This window comes from Episyrphus balteatus, chromosome 3, assembly GCF_945859705.1.
Source record: "Episyrphus balteatus chromosome 3, idEpiBalt1.1, whole genome shotgun sequence".
NCBI classification, from domain to species: domain Eukaryota; kingdom Metazoa; phylum Arthropoda; class Insecta; order Diptera; family Syrphidae; genus Episyrphus; species Episyrphus balteatus.
Window position 1 is genome coordinate 55,625,960 of NC_079136.1, and position 21,571 is coordinate 55,647,530.

Sequence of the window (21,571 nt, forward strand, 5' to 3'; positions counted from 1 at the left end):
CCTTATGCATACATGTGCAAAAACTTGGAATCGTTTAGTGAGTTTTGACTGAATAACGGAAAAAACAAGTTTTTAAAAAACACGTTTTTGACCGTTTTTAACCGATTTTCATCGTTTTTTATTTTTATCTTTTTTCCTTTAATATATACAGGAATAAAGTATATGGAGTAATGATAGACCATTACTACGACTATATGTGTGCGAAGTTTCAATCATTTCGTAAACACAATTTTGAGATAACGGTAAAATAAAATTTTAGAATTCAACAGGTTATAACTTTTGACCAAGAGCAGATAGAAATTTTATTAAACTTTTATAAGCATCTTGACACAATTACCTTTCATTTGGTATATCAAACATAACGGTAGACTAACTATAAGCTACACAATGTTAAATCAAGAAACTTGCGAAAAACCTCAAAACACCAGTGGAGATCTGTTGCCCCCCGAACAGACACCAGTGTGGGAAGTACCGTAATCTCAGTCTGGAAATTCGATATGGTTGACTTTAAAAAATTCTAACTTCTCTTGTAGGCATCTTTGAAATGAGATAGATACGTCATATGAAAGGTGAAATAATAAGCTTTCACATTGTATAAAATTTGTATAGGTTGTCAAAAAAAAAAATTGATTCCATTGCCTGAGAACACAAAAATAAATAAATGCATTTTTTGCTTTTTTTAATGAAATTTGATCGAGTTCAAAAAATTCTAGCTCTTTTTGTAGATGTCTCATAGACTTGATCGATATATATATTTTGAGCTAAGACAATAAGCTTTCAGATGGTATAAAATTTTGTATAGGTTGTTAGGGAAAAAAATTGAATTAATGACGTGAGAAGATACAAATTCATGTTTTTTTTTGCTTTTTTTTGATGAAAATGATTGTTTTCAATAAATTATTTTTATACTTTTTGCGCATTGTAAGAATTTAAAAATGGTTTTATTCTTAAGAAAAATACTGGGCTTTTAAATTGCATAATTTTTTTTGTAAGCTTTTAAAATAAAAAAATCAATATAATGAGAAAATAAAAAAGGTATTTTTTTTTAGCTTTTTCTTGTAAATTATGATTGTTTGAAATAAGTAAACGCGTCCAATTGACTCATTTTAAACAAAAGCACACAACCTGTTTTCTGACAATGTTATCACGTAAAATCATCGCCCGTAAACCGGCCTTACAGACAACCTCTTTTTTTTAATTTCATCAAATGTGGCAAATTTTGCTAACTGAAAAAGCAAAAAGTTGGCCAAGAACCAATTTTCTAAAAAACTTCCATCTTTTGATGTTTGACAAACAAAAATTGACAATTTGAGCAAGTACATTCGACTTCTACTCAAGTTTGTATATCACTTTTAGAGATGTCCTTCGGTAAGATTTTTGATTTACATACATATAAACTCTTGAGGAAAAAAAATCATTTCACTTATACCGGGGTTTTCTTTCATTTATATGCAAAAAATTATCACACATACATATATCCATACAGATGTCGCTACTTACCACTCTGATAGAGGAAGTTATTATACGCTCTTTCTGGGCGCTCTTGAAATTATTATTATACAACTTGTGGTTAAACAAAATGCTATTCTTATACTAATTTTATTTATATAAAACAATAAAAAAGCATTTTCATTGGAGAGAAAATAAAAGAAAAATACATAAGAATTATGAGTGAAAAATAAAGTAAGAAATTACAGTTTATGATAATTGAGAGAGTAGTGAGCCAAATAAAAACTTGTGACTTTTGTTATTGTTAGGGTGGATTTGAATTATTTTTTATGGGTTTTGCATATAAATAAATTACTTATGTGACTTTGTAGTTTAAAAAATGAATGAAGTCTACTGTTGAGGATGACTTTATGAAACTATACATTAATATATTTTATGTAAATAGTTAAAGTAATAAATTTTGAATGGTGGTATAAAAATCCCGCTAATGGATGATTTACCCTCATCGCTTCACATTTCTAGGAGTTAAATTTTCGTTTAAAATCATAGGGTTGCCGTTCCCGTATTGTTTCAACTAATCCACCTTTGGATTAGTTTACACGTTTTAATAGTATTCGTATTAGTGTTTTATTTACAATACTAATTACAATGCAGCGCGAGTTGAGAAGTTTTTTTTTAATTTTATTTTAGCTGTTTTAACACTAGTTTTGTTTTTAGTAAGTAAGTGCTGTGGGTAAGTAAAAACATCGATAAGAAAGAAAAAATACGTTTTTAAGAATTTTTCCAACTTTGACCTCGAAATTTTACAAGTTGTTAGAATAATGAAAAATAGTTCTTATACAAGAACTTTTTTAGTAAGCGTTCAAATTATTATTACTCGACAAAATCCGATAGTTCTCAAAAATTGTTATTTTTGTACATAGCTCCGCTTAAAATAGAATGCACGACTGTGTCGCACGTACTTGCTCATGTACTTTTTTTTTACATTTTACACTTCAAAATGATAAAAAATGCCTGTCTGTTAATTTTGAATAAAATTGGCTTATGCTTCCATGAAATAGTCGAACCTAAAAAATGTGTCAGTATTTGCTAAAAACAGTAACGCCACTTGTTAGAATCAAATCAGTACACCAAATTGAATCGAAATCGTTAGAGCAGGTATAGAAATTGCGCAAAAATTATCTGCACCTAGGTTCAAGCAAATCCATCCATCCATCCGCTTTATATTTAATATTTAAAAGTAGCAAACCGATGCTGTAGTCGAAATTTGCAAAATTATATAAAGCAAAGGCAATTTTCTTTTTTTGACTACAAAGACAAAAATTTTACCATAAAAACACGAAATTTAAATTTTCAAAAAGTAACGCATTTTTTATTTGCAAAATTTAAAACACCGAATGTATTTTGAACTGACATGCAGCTCATCATCAGCGAAACCTAGCCTCGACTGACACTAATTTGTTTTAGTTAATTAGTACAGGAAAGATAGACTTTTTCGTGGAACGAAATATAGGACGGCTGAATTTTTCAAATCTGAAAGAGGGGCATTAGAAAAGCTTTAGTCCTGGTTTTCGGGACGCCACCCCCCTGGCGAAATCCGCCATTTTGGAAAACGCGAATCGCTCTATATCTACAAAACTATTTATCCTAGAGAAATGGTTATCAGACTAAAGTTCTTGGAAATTTAATTATCTTTTTCTTTGTAATACATTATTTTTCTGAGCGGGCAATAGTTTTGAGGTTATGTTGTTTTAATTTATTTTGTTTCCTTTTTTTAAGATTTTATCATTCTGGGTAATAGTAACATAATTTTATATACAGTACAAGTTATAGACCATCAAATTTCCAATAATTTGGTATATTTTTGAAAGTCATGCGATGTATGAGTCGAAAGTTATTGATCTGAAAACTGTAGTCTAAGTACAGGAAAGTTAGTAAATAAAACAGGCATTTTAAGAAACGAAATATAGGGAGGCTGATTTTTTCAAATCTGAAATAAGGGTATTAGAAAAGCTTAAGTCCTGGTTCTCGGGACACCAACTCCATGGCGAAATCCGCCATTTTGAAAAACGTGAATTGGTCTATATCTACTAAACTATTGGCTTGACCGAATAAGTTACTTAACCAAAGTTGTAGGTAATATAAATATCTTTTCTTGTACATTCACTGTTTTTCTGCGAGGACAACACTTTTAAGGTTATGTTGTTTAATTTTTTATTTTTTCGGTTTTTTTTTTAATTTTTCTCTCTGATTAAAGTTGTATTTTTAATTTTTCTCTCTGATTAAAGTTGTAGAACATCAATATTCCATTAATTTGGTATACTTTTGAAGATTATATGATTTTTCAAACCAAAGATACGGAATTTTAAGAGCAATCCCTTTCAATATTTTCTAAAAATATACTAATACAGTGGCGGATCTAGGGGGGGGGGGTCGTGGGGGTCATGACCCCCCCCCCCCCCAAAAACCTGAGGTGAAAAACAGAAAACTATGAGGCAAAAGGTGGAAACGAGCTTTTAAACCATATGAAGGGTTTCTTTATTGTTATTGATGGAAATGATTCATGGGTAGGGTATGGTATACTAGGAAGAAGTCGTTTTTAGTTGTAAATATAATGAATGCATGTAAAAAATTTTTGGTTTTTTACACATTTTTTTAATGAGAACGTTCAAAAGCCGAAAATCATATCATATAATTTGCCATGATATAATAACTTTTACATGATTACTTGTATCTCGATTCACGAACGATCTATCATAACTAATCGCAAAAACTTAATTTCATATTTTGATTTATGAAGAAATACGCTTTTCTTTTTAACAAACCTGTGTGGAGGAAATTTATTTCATCCTACACATATTTTTTTTTAATTTGTATTTTTTTTCTTTTTAAAGCTTTTGCTTTCAAAGATCACATTTCTAAAATGCAAATTAAACATATAAATATACTATTTTTACTCGGTATTTTTTTATAGAAAAAAACATTTATGTTTTGATGTTTTCGCAAAAAAATAATGATGCTGAAAACATCGCTCTTGGAAACATTGATAAATCGAATCCAAAGGTGTTGAGTGAAGAAAAATCTTTTTTTACATTGATAACAAAGTTTAATTTATAAAAGAAAGTTGGAATTTTCAATGTGAATAGTTACCAAATGTGAGAATTCTTTTTGAAATAATATAATACTATAGAAATATGGTTTTTCGTTTTCTGTCTCCCTCTTGACTTAACGCCTTAGGATCAATTTTGTTATTTAAAAATTAAAAATTAATTAAAATTACTGACTTAAACCCTTTGTACCGAATCATTTCTAACGGCAGGAGATCCGCTAGAGCTATGGCGATAGGACCAAACGAAAGAGAAAAAAAAAATTTTAAATTATGGTCTTCAACGCAAAATCATTCGGAAAAACATTTAAATCAAAGTGGTTTCCGTTTATTTTAACTAGTTTGAAGTTTCACACAGTGTAGAACGGTTATTACCTTCTAACTTTGTTTAAAATGACAACTTCAATAGTTTCAACAGATTTTTTTTAACAAAAGCTTTGATTGTATTAATTTAAAATTTAATATAGAAAAATGTATTTTTTGGATTAAGAAAAATATATGTATTTATTTTTTAAATATCAATTTACGAAAACGGGATATTTTTTTCAAATCTTAGTTTTAATTTGGTTAAATATTTAGCCGAGGATAAGTTTTTGACATTTGTATCTATGTCTGTTGAATAAAAATTTATCTTGGGCTTTATTTAGCTGTGAGAATTGGGGCACATCTTGTATTTATTTGCGAAACAATAACAAAACAAAATCCTGCTTTTGTTGTAAAGCTAATAAAAACAATCTGATCTGGATCACGAGGAAAATAAAAAACAGCTAAAGTGAAATATATTGAAATAATACACACTCATAATGTTGCATTACTTTCCCAATTTTCTTTCTTTATTTTCAGTTTTTGATTATTTATTAAAAAAAACATTAATCCTTCTGCAAATAATTTATCCTCTGAACAAAAAAATTTGACAGCTGAAATTTTTTGTTTATTCAAAAATGTATTGTCAAAAATTTAACCTCGGCTAAATATTTAACCGAATTCACACACGGCGTTATGTAGTGTGAAATAACAATTAGAACAAATGGTATGCCAACTATATTTTGAATCGTATTTTTTTAATTTTGTATGTATGTTTCTAAAAACATATTTGACATAATATTGAGCTCAATTTAAGCTCCGAAACAAAATCCTCTCGAAAATACATTTGATCTTAGAATTTGGATAGAATTTTGTATGTTAGATAAAATTAAGCATATATGTATTTTGAGCACTTGACCATTATTTTTGATTATCTTGGAAGTAAGTTTTTTTAGTCCTATGACCCCCTCCAAACCAAATTTCTAGATCCGCGCCTGTACTAATATGCTTTTGCATAAGGTTCATACCTAAAATACTTAATCGTGTACGTAATGTAAGAACAAGAAACATATGATATGAGAGGAAGTTAGTTATTAAGGTGGGTTATGGTAAACCGTAGAATGTTGTGGTACACATATTTTGTGTTTTAAGTCAAACATCCAACTTTTATGATGCTAAAAAATTATGTTTCTATCATAGAGACCGTGAAAAATAAAAAAATTAAAAAAAAAAACAACATAACCTCAAAAGTGTTGTCCTCGCTGAAAAACAGTGCATGTACAAGAACAGATATTCATATTACCTACAACTTTGGTTAAGTAACTTATTCGGTCAAGTTAATAGTGTAGCAGGTATATACCAATTCACGTTTTTCAAAATGGCGGATTTCGCCAGGTGCTCGGCGTCCCAAGAACCAGGACTAAAGCTTTTCTAATACTCCTCTTTCAGATTTGAAAAAATCAGCCTCCCTATATTTCGTTCTACAAAATGTCTGTTTTTTTACTAACTTTCGTGTACTTAGACTACAGTTTTCAGATCAATAACTTTCGACTCATACATCGCATGACTTTCAAAAATATACCAAATTATTGGAAATTTGATGGTCTATAACTGTTTAAAAATTTATGTAACTAATACCGGGAATGATAAAATCTTAAAAAAACCGAAAAAAATAAATTAAAACAACATAACCTCAAAACTATTGCCCGCTCAGAAAAATAATGTATTACAAAGAAAAAGATAATTAAATTTCCAGGAACTTTGGTCTGATAATCATTTCTCGAGGATAAATAGTTTTGGAGATATAGAGCGATTCGCGTTTTCCAAAATGGCGGATTTCGCCAGGGGGGTGGCGTCCCGAAAACCAGGACTTAAGCTTTTCTAATATCCCTCTTTCAGATTTGAAAAATTCAGCCATCCTATATTTCGTTCCACAATATGCTTGTTTTTTTACTAACTTTCCTGTACTAAATTTTGAATAAAAATGTTTTGATATTAATCAAAATTTATACCAAGTTTGGAAGAGCTTTAGTGGTTTGAACTTTTCGATTTATTTTTAAAAATCCTTAATTTACATTATAGAAATATAATAGTCTTTTAAAACAAATAAAATGAGACATTATTCTAATAAAAATTGTTTTCATTTTTTTATTTTCAGGTAAGTTCCAACATTTGTACTGAATTTACGTTTCATTCCTCAAAATGTGGTAAGTTGATTTAGATATTAGGAAAATATAACTTTTTTAACGCGATTCCAAAGCAGCTTGCAGGCGTATGTTGAGCTGCCGGCCGGGGCCCCGGGGTAAGAATACATTTGGGGCCCTCTTTATTTTTCTATATAAGAAATTTTTTATCAGTTAAGGTACCCTACTGTAATTTTTTTTCCGAATTAAGGTGAAAAAATAAATAATCGTATTACGATTTAACAATGAGGCTGAAAGTCATTAAACAAAAATTTTTGTGTATACAATTTTGAAGGATTTTGAATTTCAGTTTAGATTGTTTTGAATTTAGCAAAAACAAAACACAATTACGCTTATCAATTATCATCAACACTTCCTTTACTGAAAGGAATGTGAATTCCGTTCTTTCTCGTGGATGTTAAAAAGTTTGATAAGGTATTATTTTGCTGAAAAGTTTTAGCAAAAAGTTCGAGGGAGGAGACCTTACTGTAAGTTTTTTTTTGCTTAAATGTTCAGTTAAATCAAAACCATTCCATGCTCGAGTATAATATTCTTCACTTTAATAAAACAAGATTTGCCCAAGAACCTCCTCCTCCAAATTTAATATTTTGACCGTTTCCTCCTCCTTACCCCCAAATTTCCGACCATCAGTACTTCCGTATTATATACTTCTCAATTATTTTGGATTTGTTTTGATGAAACAACAAAGAAAAGTTTATGACTCATCAACAACAAAACAACACTAAAACCGATTGCATCTTTGAATAAATCATTTTTCGCAGAAAGTCAAAATATAAACTCTTCCATTTCTAAAACTATACAAGTAATGTGCTTCACAACAATAAAATATTCATAAACAAAATAAAAAAACCTCAAACTCAAACTTCTTAAGAAAATGTCACTCATTTAAGTGCGAGCAATTGTTGCCACTTTATAGGGCTTTCCATTGTTGTTCGTGTGCTAGGGCTGAATTAAATATATCTGACAGGAACACGCAGAAAAAAAATTTACTGTTCTATAGCCACTTTTTGGTTTTTCACAGCAACACCGCATGAATACTTTTTTTTTCACTCGTCCTTCCTCTTCGTCCTCGAAGAAAAATAAAAGAGAATCAATAAAACATTTCTGGAGGATAAACCCGCAACGAATTTCAATTAGATTTTTCTCTTAACTGTACAAATTTTTTTTCTTTGCGTCTCATCCCAAAAAAACATGAAACGATGTTCTGCTGCTTTGGTTTTCTTCTGATCCTGCAACTTAAGGAATCCTCCTTCTTTCTCTCTTTCTCTGGATGACTTGAGCGCGATATCAATCTTTTAAAAAGACTCCTTGATGTTGTGCTGCGGTGTGTCGTGTGTGGTGTGCTTTGCCAAAGTAATGAAATATTTATGAGTTCCGATATAAAAGCTGTGCCTAGGCTAGGATTCGTCGGATTTACACACAACGACAACATAAACCCAACCAGCTTCTCAGTTTACCAGCAACAAGACTGAAAAAGGACGAAAAAAACCTTGCTCTATCCCAATAGGGAATTATTTTATTGCTTTAACTTTCATATAATCTATACCTGCCATGTGTATGTGGTGTACATACTTTGTGTGTGTTAATTTCTTGGCCACTTTTTATGCAACCCTAGAGATTTTGGTTACAAATTGATACCTTTGTGAGGAGTCAGTCTCTTCTTCTTTTCCATTTTGCTTAAAATCAGCTTCGAAAACTTTTCATCGATGATATTGAGATGGGTTTGTGTTGCTGCCAGGCATAATAAAGAAGGATTGGTTGAGTACAGTGATGTGCACAACTTTTTTAAAAATGTGGAAAAGAGAAGATGAAGTGAAAAAAGAAGAAAAATGGTGAAGAAGAGGAACAAAATAAGTGAAGAAGAGGAACAAAAGAAGTGAAGAAGATCAAGAAAACAGGTGAAGAAGAAGTAGAGGAAGAAGAAGAAGATGAAGAAGAAGATTAAGAAGAAGAAGAAGAAGAAGAAGAAGAAGAAGAAGAAGAAGAAGAAGAAGAAGAAGAAGAAGAAGAAGAAGAAGAAGAAGAAGAAGAAGAAGAATCAAATAAAACACTTAACATTTGTTTTCAGCATATAAGTTTTTTTTTTATAATTCACATTCAATACCAACATTAACATAAACTTATCAGAATTATGAATATTTTGACAAAACATTTCTAATCCACGATAGTTCTCGTGATATTGACGTATAAACTCCACTGTATCCCGCTTGTCCACACCTTAAGCCAGACGAAACTATTCCATATTGTGCTCCATTACTAATCAAAGGCCCACCTGAATCACCTTGACAAGCATCTTTACCGCCATTATCAGCTCCAGCACAAACCATATTTCTAGTTACCAGAAGGTTTTGGGGTTTGTATTGTGCCTTACATTCTGTCAATGTTATAAAATTAACAGACACTCCACGTAAGTAAACTGGAGAGTTTTCTTGCCCCTCACGAGTTATACCCCAACCTGCCACAAAACCAATTCCCGATCGAGGTCTATAATTCGAAGCTAATCGAACAGGTTTGACATTTTGGTTAAATGTCAGTGGTGTATCCAATTGCAAGATTGCTATATCATTGTCCAATGTGTTTGGATTGTATTTTGAATTTATAAGTATTCTTTTAACTATTCTCAATTGACCGCCTGATTGACGATTTGATGAACCAGCACGAATTTTGACTTGGTCACCCTTTTCTATGATGGCACAATGAGCAGCTGTTAAGATATTTTTGCTATCAAGAATAGATCCTCCACATCCGAATTCATTGTTGTAGAAAATGGCGACTATAAAGGGTACACGGCTAATATCAATTTGACGACCTCCTATTATTCTTGTGTCATTATTTGTTAGTTGTCGAAAATTTTTAGCTTCTATTTTAACCGAAGAAATTGCAAGAAGAACGATTAAAAGATAATACATTTTGTGAGCAGAATGGGAACTTAAGTGTAACTCAAGGTATTTGAAAAGATTTCAAGTTCTTTTATATAAAATCTTTGAGATGAAACATAGAAAGTTTAAAAGAACTTTCACCAAATAATGCAAAATTTGATAGATAAATTCAAATATTGTTTCAAGTATTGAACTTAAAAATAAAAAAAAAAAAACTAAAACAAGAAAATTACCATACAAAATGATAAACATACACAAATTATGTGACAAGCTGAAAAGGTTACATTCTTAATTCGAACCTTTCTCGTTGACAGCTTGGTTCATAAATTACATTGATTTATTAGAACTATATTGTTAAGATGGTAGTCAAATCGAATCACATTAGTCTCATTAACTTTCAAACAATAAATTAAAGGTGTTCAATAACAGTGGGGAACACTTGGTTAGGCCGATTTAAAAAATAAAAAAAAAATCGTTTGGATTTTTCACATATGTATGTATGTTTACTGAATTTCCTAATAGGCACAACTAAAAAACAATTAAGTTTTAAAGCTTCGAAATAGAGTAGCACTTAAGTAGCACTTAAAGAAAAAGTTGTTACACTCATGAAGCTTGGCAAAAAGTTTGCTTTTGGGATAAGAACCAAGGGTAAAAAAAAGTCTAGAAAAAAATTTGGAGGAAAGGGTGTTTTTCTTTTAAGAGACAGTAAAATCTGTAATATAAGATCTGTAATATAAGAGTTAAGAATCTAAAAGTCTACAAAATTATCTTGAATCAAAGAGTGTTATTTTTTAAGAAACGATGAAACTCGGAATTAGAATTAATACCACAAAAACTGTGACAAAAATGTAACACCAACGAAAAACGGTAAATATGTTTCATTTATAACAGAAACCAAGAATCTAAGCAGTCTTATTATTTTAGGTAAAAGGGTTGTTGTTTTTTTTTTGGAAAATAAGGAAAATGCGCGATAAGTCCCATAAAATCAATGGTATAAAAGTTACCCTTACGAAATTTAGTAAAATTGTTATCTTTCCCATGGGAATTATAAAAAAAATAAATCTATATATTTTTTTTATGTGAAATTGTGTTTTAGGTGTACAGAAAATATTGGTATAGGGTATATTGGAAAAAGTGAGTAATACTAGAGTTATACTAGTGGTGTATTATTGAAATTCAGCAAATATGTTACTTTTGAAATACGAAATAAGAATCTAAAGTGTCTATAAGAATATCATGGTTAAAAGGGTGTTTTTTTTAGTGAAAACAAAAATGATGAGTCACCCTAATGAAGTTTGGTAAAAACTTAGATAGAAAGCAAGAGCAAAGAGTGCTTAAAAAGGGTGTTTTTTTCGAAGAGACAGTAAAATCTGTAATTGTTCCCAAAAAGCCAATGATTCATTTTATTTTTCGTTTCGATGACAAATTGAACATTTATCTTAAGTTCTTGGACGTTTTACACGAAAAATTGGATTTTTGGGACCAATTACAGATTTTACTGTCTCTTCCGAAAAAACACCCTTTCCCCTAAATTTTTGTATAGACTTTTTTTGTCCTTGGTTCTTATCCCAAAAGCAAACTTTTTGTCAAGTTACTGGAGTGTAAATTTTTTTTTATTTTGTTGATTTTATGTACTATTTTACCTGTACCTACTATACACTATACTGTATAAAGACTAGCATCTTCCAGATACCTACACATTTTTTTTACCCACCGAAAAAAAACTCTCGGTCAGAGATACCCAAAAGAGATGAGAAACTTCTGACGTCATACGGGTTTGCCTACAAGCTGCTTTAGACATTTTTGGCTAAGTATGCGTGAAAAATCGTACATTTTTGCTTAGGTGTGCGTAAAAACACCGTGGCTACACTATGTGTGTTTTTCACATTTATTCACGAATACAAAAGAGATTACAACAACACGAAATAAACAAATGGGTTTTGGGGGGTAAAACGTACGAAAGTTTCCCATCTCCTTTGGGTATCTCAGCTCTCGGTTGGTGATTTATTTTTCTTTATCTATCTAGCTTAACTAAATTTTTTTTTTGCTCGAATAAAGATTATTGAGTTATTGAAATTATAATTGAATAAATAAAAAAGCAAAACATTCTTTGATTCTGATAATTTGGCTAATATATGCTATTTCCAGACCTATTTTAATATTTTAAATATGAATTCATTCATAACCTTCCGAAAGATACTTAACATATTTTTTTAAGAAATACTAACAATATTACAACTAAAAAATACTATACACTTATTTATGTATTATGTTAATTTTGTTTGTGTATCTGTTTCAGTTATTTATCCAAGGTGTTGATGGGATCTCAACATATCATTATTACTTGGTATTCACTATTATGTATTAAGGTCTGAGTGATGGAGTCTCAGCAGATGTGCAAAGGAGGAGTGACCTTTCAAAAGGATGAAAAACAAAAAAAAAAAATTAAAACCAAAATTACGATTTTTTATACGATTTTCAGTTTTCACCGTTTTTTTCAGAGCGCAATTTGTGGGATCAATTTGCAGTGTTTTTATATAGGCTGTATCTCAGTTAAAAATTATGGCATAATGATACAACAAAAATCATTTGAAATATAGGGAGAAAAAGACTATTTTTTGTTTGTTTTAATAAAATAAAATAAAATAAAATAAAATAAAATAAAATAAAATAAAATAAAATAAAATAAAATAAAATAAAATAAAATAAAAAAAATAAAATAAAATAAAATAAAATATAATAAAATAAAATAAAATAAAATAAAATAAAATAAAATAAAATAAAATAAAATAAAATAAAATAAAATAAAATAAAATAAAATAAAATAAAATAAAATAAAATAAAATAAAATAAAATAAAATAAAATAAAATAAAATAAAATAAAATAAAATAAAATAAAATAAAATAAAATAAAATAAAATAAAATAAAATAAAATAAAATAAAATAAAATAAAATAAAATAAAATAAAATAAAATAAAATAAAATAAAATAAAATAAAATAAAATAAAATAAAATAAAATAAAATAAAATAAACAATTACACAATTATTTTGATTTAAATATTTATTTTAAGTTTTAATTTTAATTTTAAATTTTACAACTTTTTAATTTTATTTTGTACGACGACGCTTTTCGGAGCTGCTACTCCATCGAATTCGATTTTTGCATAGTTTTTTGCCAAGATGATTTCCGTCTTAAATAAACTGGAAATCCACTTAATTTAAGATCTTCTTATCATCATAAAGATAAGAAGATTTTCATCTTAAATTAAGTGGATTTCCGCTTTAAATTTTTTTTTTACTGTAACTTTTTTAATATTAAGAGTATCGAAAAAGTGTTCTTAACATAAAAGATAGGAAATTCAATTGTCTATACGTTTATTGTATTACCAACAACTTTTGATGTACAATAAACAATTCTGTCTGCCATATTTTTTTCGTATTTTTATCTTAAGTGGTTTATGAATTACAGGCAAAAGAAAAACTACATGAGCATTGATTTCTTATGGGAAATTAAACTTACAAAACGCTCTCCTGAAAAGTTATTTTCCTTTTTGCTACAGAAATGTCCTTTGATATTCACAAATTGTATTAGGAATGGGAACAATGGGTTTTTTTACATACATTATTTTTTAACAGCACTGTATGTATGATGGAATGCAGGTCATATAGTCGAACTCAATCGTGGAAACAAAATTAAAAATTCATTCGGACACAACCAATAATAAATTCTGAAAAGTTTTGAAACACATTTATCCTTTCCTGGGATGGAAAAGGGAATTGCACCAACTGTCATGCATGGGCATGTGATGGTGCTTTAAAAGATTTTGACTTTTATAGGTTTTCATTTTGTCAAGTTGATTGATTTTAAAAATCATCTGCAGTAGAATTTTGTAGGATAGTTCTTGGAATTTTTTAATATGGTATATTGCTTTGTGATCTTTGGATATTTTTTTTTTTAATAAAAAGTGGCGCCCAACAAAGTGTTTATGTAAACTTGCTTTATTTTTCAAATACTTTGACACTTAATTATTGATAGACCTAAGCCATTTTATGGTCTGTACACTTTACGGTCAAATTTGACAGATATTTTAGTATCATCTTGCCAACAAAACAAAAAAGGTAAAACGAAACCCACATCAATTAAGATTTATAAATTCAAAACAATAATTGTTGCCTTATTTCAACTTCGCCATATAGCCATACAAACAAATGAGGTTTACAAGATTAACCACACTCGTCTACTTTGTGTTTTGTTATGGTTTCCATTACATAAACCAATAAATCCTTTCTCCTTTTGTACATATTTTGGTTAATGGGCTTTTTGGGTTAGTAAAATTTGTTTAATAACTCACATGAGATTATTTAACTAAATACAAACACAGAAATACACTTTGTGTATAGTAAGGGCTTCCATTCGATAGAATTTGTATTTGTTTCTTTGAATTTCGATGGTAAACCAACCAACAAGATAATACATAATTGCATTTTCTCAATCTCTTTCGAATACTTCTTGGCTTAGTTGTGAATTGGGTTTGGTTTTAGATGAAACATTAAATTCCTTTGGCATTTAATTTGAGTTTAAATTCGAGGAAATTTCTTAAATTTTCAGAAATTAAACTTAATAGGTAAATTACTCAGGATTTTTGAGTTTTAATAAATTGAATAGGTAACTTTTCTTGGAACCAGAAGATAATATTAACTTTAACTAACGAGAATTAATCATGAACTTAAAGTTTTATGTTCAGCTTGGAATAAGTTTTTTAGCTGCAAACATTCTAAGAATTTTTTTAGTATTTTGGCATAAGACTTGACCATTGACATAAACTTAAGATCTACTGTTTTTTTCTTATACGGTCGTATGGAAGCTACATCAAATACTATTTTGGGGACCTTCTCATATTGCCTCTTTTTTCGTTTTTGATGTGATGAACCAAGTTTGATCTCATTTAAAATCTTAGCAGAAGTTTCTGAAACAGCCAGAAACCACAACGATCTTGTTAACTCCGGTGAAATTAAATATCTCTCTACCTTGAAATTTAAGTATTATAGACGAATTAATAGAAACTATTGCAAATTTTGTAAAAAAAAGTAGTACAGATACAGATCAATATGTGTCCTGAATTCATTTTTAATTTAATTTAACCAAACACTTAAATTAAAAGGCCTTAAAACGTAAAATTTTAGAGAAGTGGACTTTTGTCCCACTATTATTCTGAACACCTGAAATCAGGATTGTCTCGTTAAAATAATAAATGTTTGCAGTAAATTAATGGTAAATCCGATAAAATCCTGGTTTTATATTCGGTATGATCATGGGTTACTCCGTTACATTTATGTTTACTGTTAAACAAACGAAATTTCATATAACTGGGTGATCGAAAATACAAGTTTGATTTTCATACAATGAACTTTTTTGACCAGCGAACCGCAGTCGTTTGGTTAAAAAAAATCGTGGTTCGGCATGTTACTTCGACTATAAGAACAAATTTGTAATCATGTACCGTTGTGGTTTGGCGAAGTGATGACTCGACGAAAAAGTAGTTTAAGATGGTAGTGCGCTTGTGATTCAGCGTGCAGCTGTGCTTTGGGGTTGTTTCCGAGGAGTTCCAATTGAATAGTTTATTTCAGAAACAGCATAGGTACATAAGTCCATTTTTCCCAACAAAAAAATTTTTTTTGGAAACTTCTCATTCATCTTCTGAAAAAAAATAATATAAGTATGTCAGACCCTCCAAAATACGAAAACTGAAAGTAAAGACTTCAAAATACATAATGGAAAGATTTCACGAAGTGGCAAGATTTTTGACTGTTCAATACATGACTTTTTACCAATTTAAAATTAGTTTGGCAGCAATCTTGACACGCACGCCCTTTTGTTATACATCTATACAAAGGAATTACTCTATCTATATCTATTAAATTCATTAAAATTGAACTCATGGTTCAAAAGTTATAGCCATATTTCTCGCGGTGGCAGCGTTTTTAACAGTTGAATATATGACATTTTACCAGTTTTAAATTATTTTGGCAGCCATCATGACACGCAAATCTTTAAATTTTACATCTATGTATAAAAAGGTAAAGGTTTTCTCTTTCTACTGCTATTATTTTATACATTAAAATCAGAAGCAGGGTTCAAAAGCTATAGAGCTAGATAAAAACAAAAGTTTTACCAACAAAAATTCATTTATTTTAGAAAAGACGTAAGTCCAGCGACTTTAAAGGCTTAAAAACCCGCTAAGACTTGGAAAAAAGTATATATTTTAAAGGTTTGTAAAAGTTAGTACTCATAGACTTATGTTTTTTCTGAAATAAACGGTCCAATTTAGACGGGGCCCGGGAAAATAAAATTCAACAACAATTAACTCCAAATTTCATAAAAATTCAATGGCCCATTTTTGAAAATTTGATTGGTCAAACAAAAGCCAATGTTACTTTTAAATTAAATTTAAAAAATTTTTTTTTTAAATTCTTATCATTAGTCGTTTTGGAAAAATTCAGAAAATAAAAATAATAAAAGTTCGATGACAGGTATCATTCATAAATAATTTTCAAAAAATCACATTATAGCGCTTTTTGGAGATTTTCTCGAGCCGGCAATATTATCAAATATCATAAAATTAAAATTGAAACAACGTAAACAAATTTTAAAATTTATATTACGCTTCAGGTTTAGTTTAAGTTTATCACACGATCACACTAATTCTTAACAGTGAGATAGCCTGATAGTAAAGCACTCGCCTAGTGACCCTAGACTTGTAGTATGGCTGTCATTTTTTTTTTTTTTTAATTTGTGTTTTTTTTTTCAAAGTCTAAACATTTTTGTTTTAGGAATGTTTTATGATGAAAAACCGTTTTAAACTATGGTCAAGGTGGTTTTCATTGATTTTAAGTTGTTTTTCCCTCAGTCTACGAAATGACCATCTGACAATGAAAGACGAGCCTTGTTTCTCCACTGGTTTTTGGTTATAGGCAGTTCAAAGTGACGTTAAATTTCTTCAATTGTCAATTGGCACCATCTAGACTCTAGAGGGAAGAGACATTAACTATTTTTTTTAACTGTCAAAAATATGGCTTCATTGGCAAATTTGATATTTTAATAAGTTTCAATCATCTTTGAGTGGGAGTAAAAACCGCCGTAACTGAAAATAATTCCTCAACCTAAATGCCTACTTATGTTACTTATTGAGACCTTGACCCACCCCAAGCAAAAAAAGAAATCAAACTCAATTTGCTTTTTTTTTTCAAAAAAATAATGCTAAAAAGCTTTTTTCTCAAGAAATGGTTTTCAAAAAATATTTTTCATTTCCTCATTCAACAAATGACAAAATAAAAAAAAAAAAGATTTTCATTCCTACAAAGTTACAAAGTTAATGTAAATATTTTTATATTCCTTCCATCTTCCACCCACACATTTGTCATTCCTGAATGATTTATTCTGATTTAAAAACTTTTGTCTGAAAAATGTTACATATTTTTTTTTTTCTTTCCTTTGCTTCACTGAATACTGTTATACTTTCATCTTCCATCCAAACTATGTATTTCTAACAAACAATATGTTATCCAGCTCTAAGCCATATTTAGGGCAAACAGAAAAAAATGAAAGAAAGAACGAAAAAAAAAAAAATCTTAATCCACAAACCTCAGATGGTTCTTTTCATTCTCGTAGATAAATTAACAAATTCAGTTGAAAATGTTAGAGTCAGGTTCTAGAAAAAAGATATTTGTCAATTAGCTGATTAGTTAGCTGTTTTCAAATTTACTCCTCTGGCAAAAAAAAAGTCCTTTTGTATTCATTTTGTTTTTGACATATTGCGGTGCAGGGATTTGCAAATAAAATTAAAGTAGATACTGTCTGAAATTTTTGTGCAAGTGGAAATGAAGTGCAACTATGATGTGGCAATATGAGTCACGCTGAAAGGCCAAAAAACACATACATATATCCTCTAATTAAGGTTCCGCTCTGCACTCAAAGAAACAAAAATAATTCAACTGACAACGCTCGCTCGAAACCGGAAACCGTTGACGAAATAAAAAAAAAAAAAATAAGAGTGGAAAAACTTTGACATCCCGGGGAAAAGCATAAACGTTAAACTTCCGCGTGACTACTGATGTCTCTTGTTTTGTTTTCAATTGCTCCTTTTTTGTTGATTCAAAAGTTTTTTTTGTATATGCACTGCATGAATCTGAAGGATATGGTTGCCAACGGAGCTCAATTTTATTTTCTATATTTTGTAGAGAAAAAAGTTTTTATTTGGAAAGACTCATCAAATTTAAACAAGTTTATAGATTTTTTGGAATTCGTCGAAGATAAAAATGATTTCAATAACAATTTGTTCCCAAGTAGGGAATAATTTCAAGTATCAATTTTATCTTAAATCAAAATTTTAGAGATTTTATATTTTATAAAATGCAAAAAGGACATAAACCATTTTACCATTTTTGTTATCTGTCGTTTTTTATTTTTTTTTTTGTTGTTAAAAACAAACCTGGCAACCATGTTAAATGATGACATGCTCGGCCTCTTCTCACGTGATGCTCTTCGGAATGGTCCCTCGGGTGAAAAGCGTGGGTTTATTTTTAATGCAGCATTGAGGGTTGCCTGCTCTGCTGAGGTGTTGCTATATTTCTCCTCCCACTCTACAACTCCTACTGCATCTCCAGTTGCAGGATCTCTGGTAGGTGATTAAGGGTTGGCACTGCAAGCTGCAAAACTTGCATTGCAAACTTAATCCATCCGGGAGATAAAATGAAAAAAAAAAGAGACTTTCATCTTTTATTTTTTACTCATTCAAAGTATGTACTTGTGCTTCCTGTTTCGCCTGTGTATTGCCGGGAATTTGATAGTAAGGTGCAAGGTTAATCCCGGACATTAGCCTAAGAGTTTTCTTTCAAAAAGCGCGTTCCATTTTAAACGGGAAATAAAAGAAGCTTAAGTGATGAGCTTAGTATATGCATAGGGGGAGTGTGCAATAAGGATGAGAGTGTACACTCAAACAGGACTAAAAAAGGATTGAAAAAAAAAATGTAAACCGGCTTTGTTAGTCTTAATGGCACATGATGTAGTGCATAAGGACAATTTAATTTAAATTGTTTTTTAGTTTTTTTTTTTTTTTACTTTTACTTCCTTTATTGCAAAGGATGAGTAAGTTAAGAAAAAAATAAAGTGAAGGAAAGTGATACTATTTCAAATATAAAAAATTAAAACAAGAAATTAATCGGATTTAAGTCTTACAGTTCTCCACAAAGACACCAGCAAGAGTTTCAGAGATTACACTGCTTTTATAGAGATGTCAAAGATCAACAGGCAGAAATAATATTTGTTTGGCAGGTCACAGTAAAGTGGAATTTTAGTAATATATACTTTAATAATAAGGCGGAATTATAAATGCGAATTTTCTAAAACACTTTCCAGTTCTTGGAAGTATACATTTTAAAACATTTATTTTAAATTCAAAACCTCTTAAATGTCAAGGGAATTCTAAACTTAGTTATGAATATTTCCTTATGAAAAAAAAAGTTTTAAGAAATGTAGGTATGTTCATCATTTGAAGCTTTTAATGCAATCATAGCACAACAACAGAACTACTAAAAGTATACAATGAATTTGAATAACTTATGATCATATCCAAAGAGATATTAACGGTAACGGAACTCAAAGAAATGCAAAAATCGAAATTCCAAAAAAAAATAGCGATTAAGGTGTTTTTAAAATTTTTTGAGTTCGGAATTTTAGGTTTTAGGTATTCCAGATTTTCAATTCTTTTTTTTTTAACTTTCGGGATTTTGGGTTTTTGAGATTCTGACCCCAACCCATTTTGACAAAATTAGAAAACTGCCTTACGGGATTACTTCAAAAACTTAAGGCTCAGCTTTTTTTTAAAAAGTTGGCAACAGTTTTAATACTATTAGGAGCAGGGGCGTACACTCCCTTGGGGCAAGCGGGGCGGTGCCCTGGGGCCCCCGACCGACCCGAGGGCCCCCACTGGAGACAATGCAGAGAAGGAAACTGTTAGCATAAATTAAGTTACAAAGTAAATCAAAATGTATTTGAATCAACTCGGATACAAGGGAGACAAATTATGTTATTCAGTGTAATGTATAATGCATTGGTAGCCACACCATATATATTGATTTAAAAAAAGGTTACCCCAGGGGCCCCAAAAAAATAAACTGCTTTTTTAAAAGAAAAATTATAATTTTATTTAAGCTATTACTTCAGTGGTTCAAAGCAATCAAATGGAAAATTAAATATCAATTCAGGGGCCCCAACATAAATACATCAGGGCCCAAGATAAAAACATTACGTTATTGGTGGCATTCCGAATATTACTTCAGAACAGAGGCCCCAATACCTATTAATTCATGGCTCCAAAAAAATTATATTATATTTTAGGGGCCTCTAAGCACTTAATTTTGAGGCCCCAAAAATAATTTTTCAGGGACCCCAAACGAAACAAACTATGTTTCATGATAGAAAATCAATCATATTACTTCAGAACAGAGGCCCCAAGAACTATCAATTCCAAGCTAGAAAAAAAATATTTTAGGGGTCTCTTAATATTTAATTTTGGGGGCCCCTAGTACACTACTACACTACTACTTTTATGATAGACATTTTTAGTTAGTATAGCAAAGTGCATTACTAGGCTATTGATTATGTCATTTAGAAAGGAACTAAGACGTTCACGGGTTTTTATTGCAGGAATCGTTCAATGGGTTATAAAAGAACATAAAACCGCGGAGTGCTATTAAATGAGAGGGTGGAAACTGAAGATAGGGGTGTAAAAGCCCCCTTTTTGGTTTTTTCAATATATCTCGTAAACCGAGCAAAATTTTAGTGTATTGCTCTCAAAACTTTTTGTAGAGAATTGAATTTTCTATTAGAATAATGTTTTCTAAAAATTGAAAAAAAAAATTTCCATACCAAAATAGTCGAAACAATCATAAAAAAAATATCAAAAAAATCGATTTTTTGAGTTTTTTTGCTTTTTTAGTTGTACATTTTTTTTGGGTTGAGATAGACATAAACATTGCTCCAAAGAAAAAAAGAAGATTAAATTTCCTTCAAAACCCTGTACTCACTAAATTTTTTCATTGAAAATTAACCGAAGTATGGCCATTTTAATCTATCTTTTTTTTCGCATTTTTAGTTTTACTCAAGTAAAACAGAAACATTTGAGGGGAAAGTACGATAACTTAAGCACCTAGAACTGATAATGAGATTTTGTAGAGGGGTTAAATACAATCATTGTTTACTATAGGAGGGGGGATCTATGTCCCCCCGTTTTGGCGGAAGGGGCAATTTTCTAAAAAAAATACTTAAAATAAAAAAAAATTATTAAAAAACAACGGCAACACTCACAGTTTTGATTGATATTTTTTTAAAGAGCTAGAATTATAAACTTAATATTAATTTTAAAATGAAGTTATTTTAATCAATTGTTTTTGAAATAAACGAGTGATTCCAATAGTGAAAGTATTTTGTCTATTTTTCAATTTTCTCAAAAAGTAGAAGTCATAGGAACATTATGATTCTTATGATTTGATAAGAAATCAATTAAGGCAGTTTACTTTGTCGATCAATTTCGTATTGAAGTCCACAGTCTTTGTGAAAATTGTACTCAA

General features: G+C 29.8%; 2 protein-coding genes across 4 annotated transcripts in view; one reads left to right on the top strand and one right to left on the bottom strand.

Annotated features, from left to right (window-relative positions):
* LOC129916987 (patj homolog) overlaps nt 1-21,571 on the top strand; it is a 163,100-nt gene that overhangs the window by 69,688 nt on the left and 71,841 nt on the right. Inside the window, exon 2 of one of the 3 annotated variants that reach the window (XM_055997289.1) lies at nt 7,017-7,113. The exons of the other annotated variants lie outside the window; for them this stretch is intronic. The gene's annotated coding sequence lies outside the window, so the exon portion shown is untranslated. Of the gene's footprint in view, nt 1-7,016; nt 7,114-21,571 lie in introns of those variants that run through there. 3 annotated transcript variants of the gene reach the window in all.
* On the bottom strand, nt 9,041-9,971 carry LOC129915023 (trypsin-2-like). The gene has a single exon (XM_055994477.1). The coding sequence runs from the start codon at nt 9,969-9,971 to the stop codon at nt 9,192-9,194; it is 780 nt and encodes a 259-aa protein (XP_055850452.1). The 3' UTR covers nt 9,041-9,191.

Excerpts from the sequence above, each read along its gene's own strand:
- LOC129915023 (XM_055994477.1), bottom strand. The coding sequence starts at position 9,971 with ATGTATTATCTTTTAATCGTTCTTCTTGCAATTTCTTCGGTTAAAATA.